The sequence below is a fragment of the Thamnophis sirtalis genome, unplaced genomic scaffold (assembly GCF_051295495.1).
Source record: "Thamnophis sirtalis isolate CommonGarterSnake01/CBP01778 unplaced genomic scaffold, rThaSir2_p1.2 scaffold_10, whole genome shotgun sequence".
Taxonomy (NCBI): domain Eukaryota; kingdom Metazoa; phylum Chordata; class Lepidosauria; order Squamata; family Natricidae; genus Thamnophis; species Thamnophis sirtalis.
In genome coordinates, this window is record NW_028261390.1 from 70,896,971 (window position 1) to 70,916,308 (window position 19,338).

A 19,338-nucleotide genomic window follows, 5' to 3' on the forward strand; every position below is an offset into this window, starting at 1 on the left:
CCTCCAGCGTCAAACCTGAAGGCTGTATTTTATCCCCTGCCAATCTGCTAACTGATAAGAATCTATGGCATATAAAACATATTTGTCGATCATACAGTATAAGTTTTTTCATCAACTGAAGACAAATTTTAACTATTTCCTTTTCTTTCTTTCTTTCTTTTCTTTCCTTTCTTTTTCTTTTTATTTCTTTCCTCCCTCCTTTCTTTTTTTCTTTCTTTCTTTCATCCCTCCTTTATTCTTTCTTTCTTTCTTCCCTGCTTTCTTTTTATTTATTTCTTCCTTTCCTCCTTTCTTTTTTTCTTCCCTGTTCTTTCTTTTTCTTTCTTTCTTCCCTCCTTTCTTCCCTTTCCTTTCTTTCTTTCCTCCCTCCTTTCTTTCTTTTTTCTTTCTTTCTTTCAGCCCTCCTTTATTTTTTCTTTCTTTCTTCCTTCCTTTCTTTTTTCTTTCTTCCCTCCTTTCTTTCTTTTTCTTTCTTTCTTCCCTCCTTTCTTTTTCTTCTTTCTTTCTTTCTTTCTTTCTTTCTTTCTTTCTGCAGCACTCTGTGCAAAGGACACCACTAACCATGAAGAAAAATATACGGTTTATCTAAATAATTTCCGATGATATTCTAAACACAAAAAAAATGGCTGGAATTTAAAAGTAGCTAGATATCTTTCAACAGCTTCCTTCAAGCTCAATCTGTGCTATATATCTTAATATAACGTTCTCGGATGTTTGCATGCTAACAAAAGCTACTGTTTTGTTTCTTGAATGAACACAAAAAATGTTGCAAAAATGCAAAAATGTTCACAGATAAAAGTATCAGCACAAACAGCCAGAAGGCCATTGTTGGCACACACTATTGCTATTTCCCAAAAATGACCATTCTTCCCTGTATACAATTCTTTTGTCTGTGAATTGAAATATTCAAGCAAACAGAATTTGTCTGCCAAGATGGGTTATATCTGATAGATAATATTTCTCTTTTAATACTAAAGTGTGTTAAAAATTCAGCTACGACTATACCATCCATAAGTTGATTCGAGGTTTTTACATTTTCTGGGAGTATCTTAACTTCTATATCAAGAGCGTTAATGGATCTCATAAATTAATATTTACAGTTTATTGGATTCCAGTACACTTCTATAGAAAAAGAGAGCCAAAGACAGCATTTTGTTGAAAATGTGATAAGGATAATGCTTGTTTAAGTATATAAATGTTTCTACATTGTCCTATACAGCAGGAGTCCCCAACCTAAACTTATATACTGCTTTTACAGTGCTCTCTAAGTGGTTTATAGTATCAGCATTTTACCTCCAACAATCTGCATCCTTGTTTTACCGGCCTCAGAACGATGGAAGGCTGAGTCAACCTTGAGCCGGTCAGGATCGAACTCCAGGCTGTGGGCAGGGTTAGCCTGTAATCCTGAATTCTAACCATTGTGCCACCACAGAAGGAGGGAAGGAAGGAAGGAAGGAAGGAAGGAAGGAAGGAAGGAAGGAAGGAAGGAAGGAAGGAAGGAAGGAAGGAAGGACGGACTAGCAATAGCAGTTGGACTTATATACCGCTTCACAGTGCTTCACAGCCTCTCTAAGCGGTTTTACAGATTCAGCCTCTTGCCCCCAACAATCTGGGTCCTCATTTTACCAACCTAGGAAGGACGGAAGGCTGAGTCAACCCTGAGCCTGTCAGGATTGAACGGATGGCAATCGGCAGAGTTAGCCTGCAATATTGCATTCTAATCACAAGGAAGGAGGGAAGGAAGGAAGGAAGGAAGGAAGGAAGGAAGGAAGGAAGGAAGGAAGGAAGGAAGAAGGAAGGAAGGAACATTTGCACCACTCAGGTGACCCTGAGAAATCAGATAAACTTCCAAGTGGACTCAATGACCCTCTAAAAGGATGCAAATGACCAGCTGTCTGCAAGGAGTATAAATCCTTCCATCCTCCACCATCCAGTCAGAGTTGAAGAAGCTTCTGGGATCAGAAGTGAAATGTCTTCAAAGAAAAACCAGAGAGTCCAGTTGCCTCTTGAAAAAGCACCTTTGGGACAACCATGACCTGGATGACGGAGAATCTCCATAGATATGTTCAGACAATCCTTTAAATCCAGTTCTAAGACTTGAAATTCCCCGCATCTTCCATTTTCTAAATCACTGTGCAACTTGTTCTTCGACTGGTTTACTTCTCCTTCTAGTCTACAAATTGAAGTGAGATAAAATAAACACCACTCAATTGTCAACAGGGTAAAAGGAACATATTATAAATCAAAGGTCTCCAACTTTCAGACCTGTAACAGACTTTTAACTTCCAGCATGGCTGCCTGGAGAATTCTGGGAGTTGGAAGTTCACAAGGCTTAAAGTTGCCAAGATTGGGCATCCCGTTGCAGAAAGTCCAATGGCCCATCTCTTCCTGTTGAAAAATGGAACCAAAGGGTTGATCTTTTAAAAAGAAGAAGCAAATTTGAAGAAAGCTGCAAAGGAAGATTCTGGAAGGCCCAGGACCTAATGTTGTCCCCAACCAAACACAGATTAACATATTTTTCAGAGTATAAGACTCATCCCCCCCCTTAAAAAGGGTGAACATTTGGCTGCATCTTATACACCTAATGTAGCCCCGTCCGCCCGCCCACCAACCCCCACTCTGCCTCCCAACAATTTGCCTCCTTGCAGCAAACAGCCTGTTTCAGCTTCAGCACAGCCTGATTAGCAAAAGCAGCTGATTGTCGGTTGGATTGGTCTCCCAAGGATCAGCTGTTTCAGGCTGCAGAGATTGCCATTGCCTGTTGCTGCCTCCGTGCTTCCCATTTTTGGGCTCCAAATCCCAGTTTTGGCTTCCGTGCGCCCTATTTTTTACCCATTTCAATCCTCACTGCCCAGAACAGGCAGAAAATGGGGCAAGTGGAGGGCGAAAACAGGGCATACGGACACAGCAATAGGCTATGGCAATCCCTGCAGCTGGAAACAGCTGATGGTTCAGGAGGCCAAGCCAACCAACAATCAGCTGCTTGTGCTAATCTGTGCTGAAGCTGAAACTGAAACTGAAGCTGTTTGCTGTTTGCTGCACGGAGGCAAATTGCTGGGAGACAGAGGCAGATTTTATTTCTTTGTTTACCTCCCCAAAAGCTGGGTGTGTCTTATACTTCGGAGCATCTTATACTCCGAAAATTCCATTATATTTCCAGAGAAAAAGGCAGTCCTAATAAAAGGAAGCAGAGCATCTTTGCTTCAAGGAAAAGAGCTATTTCTGTTGAATTAAATCATATTCTAGCCAGAAGGAATATTTAATTGTTTCTTTCCTCCCTCATATTACGCTAAGGTACGTGAAGAGTTTTAAAACATTTCCTGAGTTGGTGAACTGTCTATAGTTTCATTTGAACCTTTAAGCCTGTGCTCCTAATTTTTTTTTTAATTTTAAAACCTTTAGAATTAAAGTTTTCTATGGAACATTCTGAAGATCTGTAATATTTTGAGAGATGAAAGCTTGGATCAGACCAGCGCCTCCTGGTGGTGTGCTCGGGGAATTACATTTAATTTTTTTAAGTCAGTGGTCCAATCCTGAACCTCGGTATTTTTAAATATTTTGCAAAATGGAATACTGTTTTTCAGGGAGGAAAATTTTGCCACATGATATGGGGGCAGGTATGAAAATAAAGCAGGATAAATCCATTGGAGATTCGGGAATAAAAGAAAGCCACAACAATTCATTGAGCATCTGCTTAGAAAAAAATATTTGCGTGTTCCAGATTCATGGTTTAAGCATAAATCCATTTATTTATTCAACTAGCAGAGGAATTAATCAAAAAGCTGGGCTGAGACAATTGTTAGACTTAATTAACTTATAAGCATAATTCTGAAATCTATATATAAATAAATGGAAACAAATACTTTGGGGGTAAGATACCCCTAACACCCCTCGGGGTATGTGCTCTGTTAAGATACAGCCTGTTGTGCCTTAAAATGGCTTCTACTGTACTGGTGTAAAATGGCCTTGACTGTACAGCGCAGAGGAGTTGCCATGTTAACGGCTTCACAGTACTCCACAAGGGGGCAAAATCCAACATTATAAATCACATTTGGTCCAGACATTTCCCCCCTATAAATAAATACCTGGGCAATGGCTGGTTATCGGCTAGTGAATAAATAAAAATTAAAGGCCCCTAAATCTCTGTATATAATACAGGTAGTCCTTGATTTACAACAGTTCATTTAATGACTTAGTGGCCTAGAGGTGGAGCTCTCGCCACACCATCAGGAGGCTGTGAGTTCGATCCCAGGTAGAGGCAGATGTTTCTCTCTCTGGCCACAATGAGAATATTTCTGCTGAACAAAACTCCGCATTGGCAACAGGGAAGGGCATCCGGCCAGTAAACACACTACTAGTTCCATTCATTTGCCCAGACTTCACCCCGCAAGGGATTATGGGGGGGTCATTAAAAGAGGACGATTTAGTGACCGTTCAAAGTTACACCGCCCTGAAAAGAGTGACTTATGATGGTGTTTCACTCTTACGACCTTGGTGTCATCCCCATGATCAAGATTCAGATGCTTGGCCACCGACTCCTACCGTCCCTTTCAAGGACCCACGATCCCCTTCTGTGACCGTCTGACCAGGAAAATCAACAGGGAAGGCAGATTCACTGAACGACCACGTCACTAACTTTAAGGTTGTAAAATGGGGCAAAGCAGACTTCACCAATGTCTCGCTTAACAACAGAAATTCGGGGCTCAGTTGCGGCCGTTACGGTTCGAAGATTTCCTGTAAGGTAGTAGCACTGAGCTCTGCAAGATTTCTCCAAGAATTTCGTCCATTTTATCCGTGGTTGAGTAAGATTGCAGGCCGAGAAGGTTGGTTTCAGATCCAAAACACATCCCCACAGCACGCGTCTGAAATAAGAAGAAATCCGCTCGTTAGAAAGATCCGAACGGATCGCTCTCCTTCCCACTACGGAACCACTTCCGTTCAAAGCAAGATGAGGCCACCAAAAATCGCCCCTAACGAAGACACAATCTATACATAAATTTAACAAATAAATTAGAACGGTGAGAACAATTAACCAGTGGAACGACTTGCCTCCAGAAGTTGTGAATGCTCCAACACTGGGAGTCTTTAAGAAGAGATAGGACAACCATTCGTCTGAAGTGGCAGAGGGCAGGGGTGTCAAACTCAGGGGCTGGATCTGTCCCATCCAAAAACGGAGCTTGCAAAGGCTGTGCGGGCCCTCCTCAGTGCTCCCTATTCGCTGGCAGAGGGTTTGCAGGAGGCTGTTGCAGCCGAAAACAGGAGCTGATTTTCGCTGGTAAAAACGCTCTTGCCATCACAGCCACCACTGACACAAGTGACATTGAGCTGGCCATGCCCCCACCGCCTCCCCCAAGACAAACACAGTCCTGATGTGGCCCTCAATTAAATCAAGCTTGTCATCACTGGTATAGGGTTTTCTGCCTGAGCAGGGGGTTGGACTAGAAGACCTCCAAGGTCCCTTCCAACTCTGCTATTGTACTCTGTTCTGTTCTATTCTTACTGCTATTCTACTCTATTCTATTCTATTCTATTCTTACTACTATCCTATTCTATTCTTACTGCTATTCTACTCTACTCTACTCTACTCTACCATATCCTACCCTACTCTACTCTATTCTATTTTATTCTGTATTGTATTATTCTAATCTATTCTAGTTAGTATTGTATTATTCTATTCTATTCTATTCTATTCTTACTGCTATTCTACTCTACTCTACCCTATCCTATTCTATTCTATTCTATTCCATATTGTATTGTTCTATTCTATTCTAATTAAAGAAGGAATAAAAATAAAAACTATTTACTATTGTATTATTCTATTCTATTCTATTCTTACTGCTATTCTACTCTACTCTACTCTACCCTATTCTACCCTACTCTACTCTACTCTACCCTATTCTACCCTACTCTACTCTACTCTACTCTATTTTATTCTGTATTGTATTATTCTATTCTATTCTATTTAGTATTGTATTATTCTATTCTATTCTTACTGCTATTCTACTCTACCCTACCCTACCCTACTCTATTCTATTTTATTCCATATTGTATTATTCTATTCTATTCTAATTAAAGAAGGAATAAAAATGCAAGCTTTTATCCCTAAAGTCCTATTAGTTCTTCCAGAATGTAAGCAGAGAGTAACGAAAGCCAAATCTGGCCCTCGGTTCTGCCTTAGTTCCCAATAACCGACTGAGTCGGAAAATCCTTGAAAAGCAGTTTTATTAGGGTACCCTAATAAATTGGGATCTCTCTATGGAAAAGAACAGAGAGGGCCCTGAGCCCCATCCTACATTCCTTTTTATACTTAACACCACAAGGAAAATGCAATCGGGAAGTTGACTGGACGGGATAGAAGCAACGTCTCCTTTGCATAGAAAATAAGTTATGTGTAGTCAAACATGTTACATGTTTGCATCCCGTAATATCACACATGTTCATTAAAATGAGGTCTGATGCCTAATTGTGAGGAGGGAAAAGGCCGTTTGGAGTTCACCAAAGAGATAAACCAAACCCCAGTTTGTACTAACAAACATTTTTTTTTCTTCTTATCCGGAGCTCATCTGCAGCTTGTTTACCAGTGGAGGAATGTTTAAAAGCTAATAAACTTGAATGTCAAATTACAAAACTCAGAACATTTGACTCTCAGGCCTTCGCGCAGAAATGCAAGAGCCGTCGTCAGGACTGGAGAGCGGGTGGATATGAACAGCGGCGGGTTTCACATTTTGTAATCACTGGTTCGCCACCCACCCATCCCGGCGAGGGTGCCCGGCTTTCCACGCATGTGCTTTGCTCACTCACGCGCCTTCCACACATGCGCCCGGCCTCAAAAACATGCCTAAATAGGACTGTCTAGAGCCCGGGTGGGTGGGCGTGCCCACCTGCGATTTCCTCTACCAGTTTGGCTCAACCAGTACGAACCGGCTAAATACCACCTCTGGGTATGAACCTATTGAGAAATGACAGTAGATTTTAGGAGACGTCATCCTATGCTACCACCTCTTCCAATACAAGGCAACACGGAATCAACAGGAGAGCCCTTCAAATTTCTAGGTTCTACCATATCTCAAGACCAAAAACGGACACCTAACATCAAAAACGTCATCAGAAAAGCACAACAAAGAATGTTCCTTCTGCGCCAACTCAGGAAGCTCAAACTGTCCAAGGAGCTGCTAATTCTGTTCTACAGAGGGATGATTGAGTCCATCATCTGCACCTCCATCACTGTCTGGTTTGGCTCTGCAACCCAACAAGACAGAGAAAGACTTCAGAGGAGAATCAGAACTGCAGAAAAAACAATGGCTGCCAACTGGCCTTCCATGGAGGACTTGCACACTGCACGAATCAAAAAGAGGGCTGTGAAAATATCTACAGACCCCTCACATCCTGGACATCACTTGTTTCAACTTCTGCCCTCAAAACAATGCTATAGGGCACTGCACACCAAGACAACTAGACACAATATCTTTAAAGAAAGTAGTTGCCTTTTGAAAAAAAGACCCTATGGGACAACTGAGACCTGGATGATGGAGAATCTCCATAGATGTTACAATATGAAGAATGCATCTCAAGGTTATGTTACGCAGATTATTAAGGCCTAAATCAGATTATGAGAATATCTGTTTAGATTTTCAAGTTCTTTTTTTAAAAAGTTTTTTATTTATTTTATTTTCTTACAAACAATATCAATGTGTGAACAGTGTGGCAACTGGGTGTCAGATGTTCTAATACAAATACAATTAGTAGCATTAGTCATCGTTATTACTTTCAACCAACTTATCTATTTTGAATAGTAATACATATTTATAAAGGTAAAGATTCCCCTCGCACATACTGTATGTCCCGACTCTAGGGGGCGGTGCTCATCTCCATTTCAAAGCCGAAGAGCCAGTGCTGTCCGAAGACGTCTCCGTGGTCATGTGGCCAGCATGACTAAACGCTGAAGGCGCATGGAATGCTGTTCCCTTCCCACCAAAGGTGGTTCCTATTTTTCTACTTGCATTTTTTACGTGCTTTTGAACTGCTAGGTTGGCAGAAGCTGGGACAAGTCACGGGAGCTCACTCCGTTACATGGCGCTAGGGATTCGAACCATCAAACTGCTGACCTTTCTGATTGACAAGCTCAACATCCTAGCCCCTGAGTCACCGCGTCCCTCTATGTAAAGTTACAATCTGTTATTATTTCATTATTCCATGTTTTCTCTTATTATTGCTCCTACTTTATTATATAAAAGTATATGCACTTAATATTCCCCTTTTCTCTTATTTCTATCTCTTATTCTAACTTTTAATCAGGTTATCCTTTGTTAAAAAAAACATTTTCTTTCTATTCTACCTAACTTCTAATCATGTCACCTGCCTACAAAAAAAAGAAAGGAAAGAGAGAGGAAAAGAGAAGCAAATCAGAACAACACCACAAATGAAAAATCATCTATCCATCATCTCTTATCCGCTTCAATACTTTAATTGCTATGCTTTTTTTTGTCTTTTTGACTTGTCTCCCATATTCCTCTCTGAGATCTCGTTTTCCTCCTACTTCATTGGGAATTGGGATCGATATTGATAATACGACCCCCCCCTCTATTTCACAGACTTCGACTTCTCCAATCCAAAAGGGCCAGGGATCACCCACTGCTGCTCATTTATAAGCCGAAGAGAGACAAAAGGGAGGTCAAATCTTGCATTAAAAGAATAGGAACGTCCAGGAACTAACAGCCGCTTACCTTCGTGCTTGTAAGTCATTTCTTGGCATCCAGAAAAATAAAGGCACACCAGGGCGCACAGAGAGACGAAGAAAGAAAAATACAAGGTGAGAAACAGGAATTCCATATCGAAGGAGCAGGTGTTAAGCACGCCTTGCTTATAATCACTATAATTTTTTGCCTAAACGACAACGCCCATGAAGTCATCGGAGGCAACCCAGTTCCAGAGTCGGAGTCGGACACATCGCCAGGGGTTTTGTTCCTGTTTAAATTGAGCCTCATTCGGGCTTAAAGTTCTGCAAAGTTCTTAAGGTGAAGAGTGTAAAAATTGTGGAAGGTACTTCTTGCAATGAAGTCGTGGGAGAGCCATCCTTGGAAGCATTCAAGAAGAGGCTAAACAGTAATGGTGTGCGAGATCTCCTGATTGATCAGGGAGGGGTGTTGGACTAGATCACCTACCAGGTCCCTTCCAGCTCTGTTATTCTGTTCTGTTCGATATTAGCTAAGAAAAACTCAATGCTCCTTCTCCTTTCCACCCCAGGGCACAGCGTCTGAGCTAAGGAAGAAGCGAACGTTCGTTTGGAGTGTCCCACGAGAACTAACGGGCTGCCTAATGAGACACAACATAGCAACAGTTACTTAGCACTTGTGCAGCTTCTTCTTGTCTCACGTCTGGCACAGACCCACGGCTTGGTTTCAGAAGTGTGAGCCACCATCTGCCACAAACAAGGCGCTAGAAAGGGCGACAGCAAATCTCAAAATCTCAGCGGCATCCAAAAAGGATGTGGAGAGAGGGAGTCTCTCCATAGGAGACATAGCTTGCAGGTTTTCCCGCTGGCTTCCCCAATGATACTCTGGGGAAGCCAGCAGAGAAGATTGTAAATGGCAATCACATGGTCCAAGGCACTTGGCAACCAGATGTAAGTGGGAACACGTTGGCGAGCACCCAGATTGTGATCCTGCGGAGGCAAGGCTGATGGTGCAACTTTTTGGGACAACTGTACATATTTTAGGGTCTGTAAAGCACTCTTCCTCAAATGGTTAAAATTTAAACTGCCATGAAATGAATAGCTGTAAGTCAAGGAGTCTCTTATTTGGGGGCAATGCTGTAAAAGTAAATGATTTTGGAAAATAATTTATATCGGAATTAAACAATTTCTAAAAGATGAACTTCCATTCCCAACCTGTATTTTTAATTAAATAGTACTATTTAATATTACATATTATCAGTGACGTGCGGTCAGCTTTAGGACTGGTGAGGCACTTTTTAGACTTGTGGACTTCAACTCCCAGAATTCCACAGCCAGGCATGCTCAGTTCCGATTTAAAGCGACAGCATTTTTCCCCCTTGCAAAATAAGTTTTCCCATTCTTTTTCTTCTCCCTCCTACTCCTTCCTCCCTCCCTCCCACCTCTCTCAAACAGACACACGCACACAGAGAACTTCGATCCCTCTCTCATTCACTCACTCTCAAACACAAACACAGAAGTTGGATTGGATATATTTTCCAAAAGCTTGAAAGCAGCAGGAATTTTTTGCTTGTTAACCCTTGCTTAACTCTTAAAAGGCGAAAAATTCCTTATGCAAAGGAGGCCCATAGTTCTCTGGCCTCCTCCTATGATTAACACAAAGCACTGTTCCAAGTCACTGTGAATCTGGCAGCAACTATCTTGGCTTTAATTATTTTTTAAAAATTCTTTAAAATTCCTTTTCTTCATGACTGGTGAGGCCACGCCTCCCTTGCCTCTAGTGACTGCATGTCCCTGCATATTATAATATACTAACTCTTCTATTACCACAAAATATATCAATCAAGGCTAGGATTTTTTAAAACTACCGTATTTTTTGGAGTATAAGACGCACCTTTCCCCCCCCCCCAAAGAGGGTGAAAATTTGGGTGCGTCTTATACACTGAATGTAGCTCCACCCTCCCACCCTCCGCCACCCTTTGGTCTCTGCCTCCCAGCAATTTACCTCCTTGCGGCAAACGGGGAAAATGGGGTTTGCGGAGGCTGCAATAGGCTATGGCAATCCCTGCAGCCTGAAACAGCTGATGATCGGGAGGGAACTTAAACTGAAAGTGAAACTAGCTGTTTGCTCCACAGGCAAATTGCTGGGAGGCAGAAGCAGATTTTTTTTTCTTGTGCTAATCAGGCTAAACTGAAATAGGCTGTTTGCTGCTTGCTGCAAGGAGGAAAGTCAATAACTATAAATGCCTATAGAATGTTCAAACTATTAAACTTATTTTAAAAGACTGCTTTATTATTGTTCTAGACAGCTTAACAAAATGAAGAAGCTTTTTAAAGTAAATGCTTGATCTGAAAAGGCCCAGTGCTATCATATCTTCTTTTAAATAGCAGAGAATAACGTATACTTCCAGAAAGCCACATCGATTTTAACAGCCTCTGCACAAGTATAATCTGAAATGTAACACTACAAACAGTTTGTATATTGTCTGTACTGTTTGCTGTTTGCTACAAGGAGGCAGATTTTTCCCCTTGTTTTCCCCCCTAAAAGCTAGGTGCTTCTTATACTTTGGAGCATCTTATACTCTGAAAAATACGGTACCTACTGGGAAGTTTGCACAATTCCCTCCACAGAGGAACAACTAATAAAGTTGTGGGCGTATACTTCAGTGTCAAGAGCAACTCTATAAATAAAACCGATACAAACATGAACAATAATTGCATTGCAATTGTACTAGATCTAAAACAGTGTTTCTCAACCTTGTCAACTTGAAGATGTCTGGACTTCAACTCCCAGAATTCCCCAGCCAGCGAATGCTGGCTGGGGAATTCTGGGAGTTGAAGTCCTGACATCTTCAAGTTGACAAGGTTGAGAAACACTGATCTAAAATGGGTTTCTTTTGATACGGAAGCTTAATAATCTCGCTATAAAGGATCAGTTTGCGGGAAGCCTCCCCCGCCCCCACCCACTAGAGAATGAAATATTTGGGGAATATTTTTTTAAAAAGCTAGAATATTATATTTCTCCTAAAAGGAGAAGAGGAGAAACATGTTCTTAAAAGCAGAAACCAGCCTCATTCTCCCAGCTACAGAAAAACAGCCTCAAGCAGAAGCCTGAAGTCTTTAGAAACAGAGATTTTGCATCCATTCGGAAATGCTGGGCAAATCTAAGCAGAGACTCCAGATAAGCAATACAACTAGGCGAGCCAAAACTGACAAGATTTGCTTAGACAAACAGACACTTAGGATTTGCATTTCCCCATTTGCTTGTAGAGATTCCTCTCATACGACGGAGTCCCTGTTTAGAGCAAACGAAGAAATTGTCATCCTTTACACATCCCGCTCTAAACAGAGCCCAAACTGTCTGCTGTTAAGTGAGACAGTTGTTAAGTGAATCTTGCTCTGTTTTGTGACATTCTGACCACAGCTGTTAAGTGAATCGTTGCAGTTGTGAAGTTCACAGTCTGGTTTTTTAAGTGAATCTGGATTCCCCCTCGACTTTGTTTTTTTTTATTCTCACCACTGCATTATTTGTCATTATTCACTATTTCACCCTTTACAGTGTGAATTGAGTAACTTTTCGGAGACGAGCTGACTGGGGGTGGGATGTGGGGTGTTTCCGGCAGGCACTACTGCCAGTTCGCTCGTGTGTGCGTTTTGCGCGCATGCACAGTGCAATTAAAATTGTTCTGCGCATGCGCAGAACTGAAAAACAAGATGGCGCCGCCGACAGCACCTCCCAGGGAACTGGTTCGGGGGCGTGGAAGGCCTAGGCCGCTGAACCCTAATTTTTTGGGGGGTGGGCCAAATATTACCCCTATCCTGAAAGTAAGGCCAAGGGATGGGCATGGCTAGTGTGAGTGGCAGGGGGCTGGACTAGAAGATCTCCAAGATCCCATCCAGCTCTATTCTGATTATTGATTGATTGATTGGAATGGTCTCCTACTTGAGCAGGGGGCTGGACTAGAAGACCTCCAAGGTCCCTTCCAGCTCTATTCTGATTGTTGATTGATTGATTGATTGATTGATTGGAATGGTCTCCTACTTTAGCAAGGGGCTGGACTAGAAGACCACCAAGGTCCCTTCCAGCTCTATTCTGATTGTTGATTGATTGATTGATTGATTGGAATGGTCTCCTACTTGAGCAGGGGGCTGGACTAGAAGACCACCAAGGTCCCTTCCAGCTCTATTCTGATTATTGATTGATTGATTGGAATGGTCTCCTACTTGAGCAGGGGGCTGGACTAGAAGACCACCAAGGTCCCTTCCATCTCTATTCTGATTGTTGATTGATTGATTGAATGATTGATTGGAATGGTCTCCTACTTGAGCAGGGGGCTGGACTAGAAGACCACCAAGGTCCCTTCTAGCTCTATTCTGATTATTGATTGATTGATTGGAATGGTCTCCTACTTGAGCAGAGGGCTGGACTAGAAGACCTCCAAGGTCCCTTCCAGCTCTATTCTGATTGTTGATTGATTGATTGATTGATTGATTGGAATGGTCTCCTACTTGAGCAGGGGGCTGGACTAGAAGACCTCCAAGGTCCCTTCCAGCTCTATTCTGACTCGGGGGAAAATGCGGATTCTGGCTGGCAAACGACCCGAGGGGCTGGCAGGTTGAGACCAAGGGAGGGGCGGGGGATAACAGCCGAGAGAAAAGCGCTCGGGATCCCCCTCCCCAGCCCTCCCCAACCGGCCTTCGACGCTCCGCCGCCTCCCCGCCCTCCGTCCCGCCCGGCGAGGGCCGTCCCGCCCGGCGAGGGAAGAGCTACCCAGCGGCGGCTCCTCCTCCCCGGGGAGCCCGCTCGCCTCCTTCCCGTCCGCGCAGGGAGGGCCAACCGAGGAAGGGCCGGGAACCTTCGCCCTGCAGCGTGGAGGCAGCAGCAAAGCAAGCACGGTGGGTCGGTGGGCGGGCGGGCGGGGGTCTCCCTCCAACCTCTGGCTCCCCCCCCCCTCCTGGATGCGCGTCTCCGCCGAGTTCGGGCACGCGCTGCGGGTCCCCGAGCCTTGGCTGCCTGCTGTCCGGGGACGGTGGATGGCGGGGTTTGGGGAGGGGTCGCGAGAGACCCCCCTAAGGGCGAAACTCCAGGCAGGGTTAAGGGGGGGGGCTGGGGCTGGCCGGTTGGGGGGCGGGGGTCCCTACAGGGCTGGGTTGTGGGTTCCCGTGGCGTCTAGGTGGGCGAGGGTCGCGAGAGACCCCCGCGGGTGGGGTTGAAACGCCAAGCCGAGTTAAAGGGGGGACGGACCGACTGGGGCTGGCCGGGCGGGATGGGGTGGGGGGGGGATGCGAAGCTGCAGAACCCTTTAATTAAGTTAATGATGTTTGGGGAGGGGTCGCTAGAGAGAGAGACCCCCGCGGGGCTTTGATTCTTTTCTTCCTTTGCCTCTTCTGGGGAAACTCCAGGCGGGATTGGGGGGGGGGATACGGGGGTCCCTCCAGGGCTGGGGTGTAGGTTCCCGGGGCATCTAGGTGGGCGAGGGGTCGCGAGAGACCCCCGCGGGGGCTTTGATTTGGGGGGGGTTAAGCTGAGTAAAGGGGGGGCGGTAGGGCTGGCCGGGTGGGATGGGGGTATGCGAAGCTGCAGTTGCTTTAAGTCCCCCCCCTCCAGAAAGGCAGAGGAAGCCCCCTCCCCATGGTCCCCGCCCCCCTCCCGTCCAGCTTTTCCAGCTGGCATCTGGCAAAAGGTTGCGGACGTCATTGCAACCAAGCGGGGAGGGGGGCGGCCAAAAGCAGCGACCTCCCCCCCACAAGTGCCAAGAAGCGATGCCCGCGTTTGCAAAAGCGGGAGTTGGGGGGCGACAATTCCCTCCTCCCCCGCCCCGTGATGGACGCAGGGCTGAATATTGGGAGAGGAGGAGGAGAGAGAGAGAAAGAGAGGGAGAAGGTGTTAAAGGAAAAGAAAGGATGAGTAGGCAGTTGAGCCCATCCCTCTGGCCCCGTGACTGGACCGGGCAGCTGCGGGGGGGGGGGGGCACTTAGGGAGAAGGAGCGAAGGGGGGGGGGTTGGTTGGGCTGGATAAACAGCCTGTCCCAGCACACCCTTAAAAGGGCCCGGAGAGAGAGTTACGCACTCAAAGTAAACCTCTTGGAGACAAGACAGATAAACAAGACTTGGAAGAGACCTTGTAGGTTCTTCCTTTGGGACGCTGGTTGAGTTCGGCTGATTCTAGAAGATCTCTAAACAGCAAGCGTGGTGGTGTATAAAAGAGGGAGAGAAAGAGGGGAGGAGGAAAGGGAGGGAGGGGGAGGGAGGGAGGAAAGGAGAGAGGAAGGAAGGAAATGAGGTAGGGGAGAAAGTGGGAGGGAGGAGAGGGAGGAAAGGGAGAGAGGAGGAAGGGAGGGAAGAAAGAGGGAGGGACAGGAACTAGAAGGAGGGAGGAGGGAGGGAGGAGAGGCGAGAGGAAGGAAGGAAATGAGGGGGGGAGAAGGGAGAGAGGGAGAGAACTAGGGGAGGATGAAAGGAAGGGGGAGGGAGGAAAGGGAGGAATGAGAGGAGAGAGGAAGGAAGGAAATGAGGTAGGGGAGAAAGAGGGAGGGAGGAGAGGGAGGAAATGGAGAGAGGAGGAAGGGAGGGAAGAAAGAGGGAGGGAGATACAGAAACTAGAAGGAGGGAGGATACAGATGGAGGGAAGAGAGGAGAGAGGAAGGAAGGAAATGGGGGGGAGAAGGGAGAGAGGGAGGGAGAGAAAGAGGGGAGGAGGAAAGGAAGGAAGGGGGAGGGAGGGAAGGAGAGGGAGGCAAGAAAGGGAGGGCGGAAAGGAGAGAGGAAGGAACCTTGGTTGAAAAGAGCTCAGTTTCTATCAGAGGTAGGTTCCTACCGATTCGGATCGATTCAGCTGAACTGGTAGTAATTTGGCGGCCTGGGTAGCTGGAACTGGCAGCAACCTAGGCTGGCCACGCCCCTGAACCTCTTCTCCTTCGGCAGCGCCATCTTGATTTTTGATTCTGCGCATGTGCAGAACAATTTTCATTGCAGAAATGTATATTCTCCCCTTTCTAACATTTTGCACATGTACAGACTTTTTTTAGGTGCAAATGCACACCGAACCGCCAGTAATGCTGGTTTTTTTGCACGCCGAACCGGGAGTAATGCCAGCAGCAACCCACCCCTGGTTTAACAGCCCCCTCCCCAATTAAATTTAAGTAAACTCCGATTTAATTGTTCCATAATCCTGTTATTTTGGAGATGTGTTTGAAGTGAACAGAACTGAGAAACAGATATTTGGTATAAACACTTTGGATCAGTTACATATTGCCGGTCGGATATTTAAAGTATTGATCTTCTTGGCAAAAGAAATTTAGATTGCTTAACAGTTGTGCAACGGCATTATATGACATTAAAATATTTCCAGACTTCACAAGTTGGTCTAGAGGCAGTGATGAATCTTTTTTCTCCTTGCAGGATGAAATCGCGCACACACATGCCCACACCAGTAATGCAATGCCCACACCCCCTGCACATGCGCGTATCAAATCCCCTCCCACACGTCCCTACTCTTGTGCGCGACAGGGCCCCCACGCACGGTCCCCCGACACATGCACATGTGACCCAGTGGTGAAATTCACATTATTTTAATACTGGTTAGGTGGGCGTGGCTTTGTGGGCATGGCATGGCTTTGTGGGCGTGGCAAGGGAAGAATACTGCAAAATCCCCCATTCCCTCCCGATCAGCTGGGATTCGGGAGGCAGAGAATAGATGGGGGTGTGGCCAGCCAGAGGTGGTATTTGCTGGTTCTCCAAACTCCTCAAAATTTCCACTACCGGTTCTCCAGAACCTGTCAGAACCTGCTGGATTTCACTCCTGGTGTGAACACCCCCCCACCTGCCTGCACATGCTTGCACATACTCCCACATATGCCCCCTGCACATGCATGTATCAAACCCCCTCCCACACTCCCACTACTCTTGCGCGCAACACCCCCCCACGCGGTCCCCCGGCGCATGCACACGTGACCCAGTGGTGAAATTCAAATTATTTTACTACTGGTTATGTGGGTGTGGCTTGGTGGGTGGCTTTGTGGGTGTGGCAGGGAAAGGATACTGCAAAATCCCCCATTCCCTCCCAATCAACTGGGTTTTGGGAGGCAGAGAATAGATGGGGGCGTGGCCAGCCAGAGGTGGTATTTGCTGGTTTTCCGAACTACTCAAAATTTCCACTACCAGTTCTCCAGAACCTGCTGAATTTCACCCCTGCCATGAACCCCCCCCCCACCTGCCTGCGCATGCATGCACATCTCCCACATACGCGGCAGAGACCTGAAAATTAGCTGGCCGGCAGGAGGCGCACGTGTGTGTGTTGTGAAGCTGAGCCGGGCAACGGCTCGCGTGCCATAGGTTCGCCATCACAGGCCTAGAGAGACGGTGGGAGCTAAACTCCCTAATTATTGTCTATATTGGGATTTCTGTCCTGGAAATAAGGTGGCAAGGTGTTCCCAAGGACGACAAACGACTGCCATTTCTCCCTTTAAGGTTGTTGGGCCTATCTTAGGATCCTAAATCAAGTCTACTTTTTGGTGTCGCCTGGCTGCTCAAGGCCATCCAAGGAAAAGGTTTTGCTTAAAAGACTTCTCTTCCAAGGAGTGTGTCACCCAAGGAGGGCCGTCGCAAGCTGCTAAGCCCTGCCCAAAGGCCACACCCCGGGCTGAGCAGATTGACACTCGAGGCCAGCTGTCTGCTTTGCCCTCTTGGTGACCCACTGGAGTCTAGAACTCTTCTGTCCTTGCAGTGGGGAGATCAATCACTGGGCTGTGAGTAAAGCTCTCCCTCTCTCTCTCTTTCGCTCTCTCTCTTTCGCTCTCTCTCTCTCTCTCGCTCTCTCTTTCTCTCTCTCTCTCTTTCGCTCTCTCTCTTTCGCTCTCTCTCGCTCTCTCTCACTCTCTCTTCTCTCTCTCTCTCTCTCTCTCTCTCTCTCTCTCTCTCTCTCTGTGTGTCTCTCTCTCTGTGTTTGTGTTTGTGTTTTTTTCTCTTTCGCTCTCTATTTCTGTTTCTCTCTTTCTCTCTCTTTGTCTCTCTCTTTCTCTTTCTATCTTTGTCTTTCTCTTTGTTTCTATCTTTCTCTCTCTTGTCTCTCTCTCTGTCTTTCTCTGTCTCTCTGTCTTTCTCTTTCTCTCTTTCTCTCTCCTCTCTCTCTCTCTTTCTTTCTCTGTCTTTCTCTTTCTCTGTCTTTCTCTTTGTCTCTCTCTCTCTCTCTGTCTGTCTGTCTCTGTCTTTCTGTCTTTCTCTTTGTCTCTCTATTTCTCCCTCTTGTCTCTCTCTTTTCTCTGTCTTTCTTTCTGTCTCTCTCTTTCTCTGTCTTTCTATCTTTCTCTGTCTTTCTCTTTGTCTCTCTCTCTCTCTCTCTGTCTCTCTTTCCCTGTCTTTCTATCTTTCTCTTTGTCTCTCTATTTCTCCCTCCTGTCTCTCTCTCTCTTCTCTTTCTTTCTGTCTTTGTCTCTTGTCCCTCTCTCTTTGTCTTTCTCTCTCTCTCTTTTTCTGTCTTTTTCTTTGTCTCTCTCTCTCTTGTCTCTCTTTCTTTCTGTCTTTCTCTGTCTTTCTCTCTCTTTGTCTTTCTCTCTCTCTCTTTCTCTGTCTTTCTCATTCTTTCTCTCTCTCTCTCTTGGTCTCTCTCTTTCTCTTTCTTTCTGTCTTTGTCGTTCTCTCTCTCTGTCTCTTCTGGCTTGTTTAGGAATCACGATGGATGCTCCCGGATTTGAAGAACTGCTGGCCAGAGCAAAAGCTGGAGAACCGAAGTCGCAGACAGAGGTTATATTGTGCATGCTTTCTTACTGTCCTTACCACTTTTTTCCCGTTAAACGTTTTAAGGAAATAATATAGACGAGGAGGCACCGAAAAGGAATAGAAGAGTAAAATAAAAACTAAGTAAACAAGAGCTTTAGACAGAGAAGTATTCTTAGATATTACAGGTACTTCCTCAACTTACCACCACAATTGAGCCCCATGTTAAGCAAGATACTTGTTAAGTGAGTTTCACCCTGTTTTATGACCTTTCTCGCCCCATATTGTTAAGTGAATTGCCGCAGATGTTAAATGAGCAACACGGTTGTTAAGTGAATCTGGCTTCCTTTATTGATTTTGAAGGTTGCAAAATGAAATCACGTGACCTTGGGTCTTAAGTACAGTATGAACCGGTTGCCATGCGTCTAAATTTTGATCACGTGACCACGGGAAGGCTGCAACAGTCGTAGGGGTGAAAAGCGGTCATAAGTCACTTTTTTTCACTGCTGTGGTCACTTTCAAAAGTCGCTAAATGAACTGCTGTAAATTGAGGACTACCTGTAAAAGAGTAAAATAATGACACTTATTATTTTATGTATTATATATAAAACTCCAGATTGGCGACAGGGAAGGGCATCGGGCCAGTAAACACTCGACTGCATTCAGTTGCCCAGACTCCACCCCCACAAGGGATTATGGGGTCATTAAAAGATGATGATATATGTTACATTACGTTTTGTATTGTATTATTATATTATTATATTATTATATTATTATATTATTATATTATTATATTATTATATTATTATCATATTATCATATTATCATATTATCATATTATCATATTATCATATTATCATATTATCATATTATCATATTATCATATTATCATATCATATTATCATATTATCATATTATCATATTATCATATTATCATATTATCATATTATCA

At 44.9% G+C, this 19,338-nt stretch overlaps 2 protein-coding genes across 3 annotated transcripts in view; one reads left to right on the plus strand and one right to left on the minus strand.

Moving 5' to 3' along the window:
* The window catches only part of WFS1 (wolframin ER transmembrane glycoprotein), a 60,095-nt gene that overhangs the window by 32,977 nt on the left and 7,780 nt on the right, over positions 1-19,338 (plus strand). The window contains exons 1-2 of one of the 2 annotated variants that reach the window (XM_087724855.1): positions 13,442-13,567; positions 18,337-18,413. In XM_087724855.1, coding sequence (XP_087580981.1) covers positions 18,345-18,413 — 69 coding nt within the window. In that variant the 5' untranslated portion in view covers positions 13,442-13,567; positions 18,337-18,344. Of the gene's footprint in view, positions 1-13,441; positions 13,568-18,336; positions 18,414-19,338 lie in introns of those variants that run through there. The other variant, XM_087724856.1, reaches the window with a different exon arrangement.
* On the minus strand, positions 4,672-9,683 carry LOC148043932 (uncharacterized). The gene is made up of 2 exons (XM_087723809.1): positions 8,724-9,683; positions 4,672-4,862 (listed from the first exon to the last, which is right to left on the minus strand). Exons 1-2 carry the CDS (start codon positions 8,827-8,829, stop codon positions 4,831-4,833), a joined length of 138 nt encoding a protein of 45 aa, XP_087579935.1. The 5' UTR covers positions 8,830-9,683; the 3' UTR covers positions 4,672-4,830.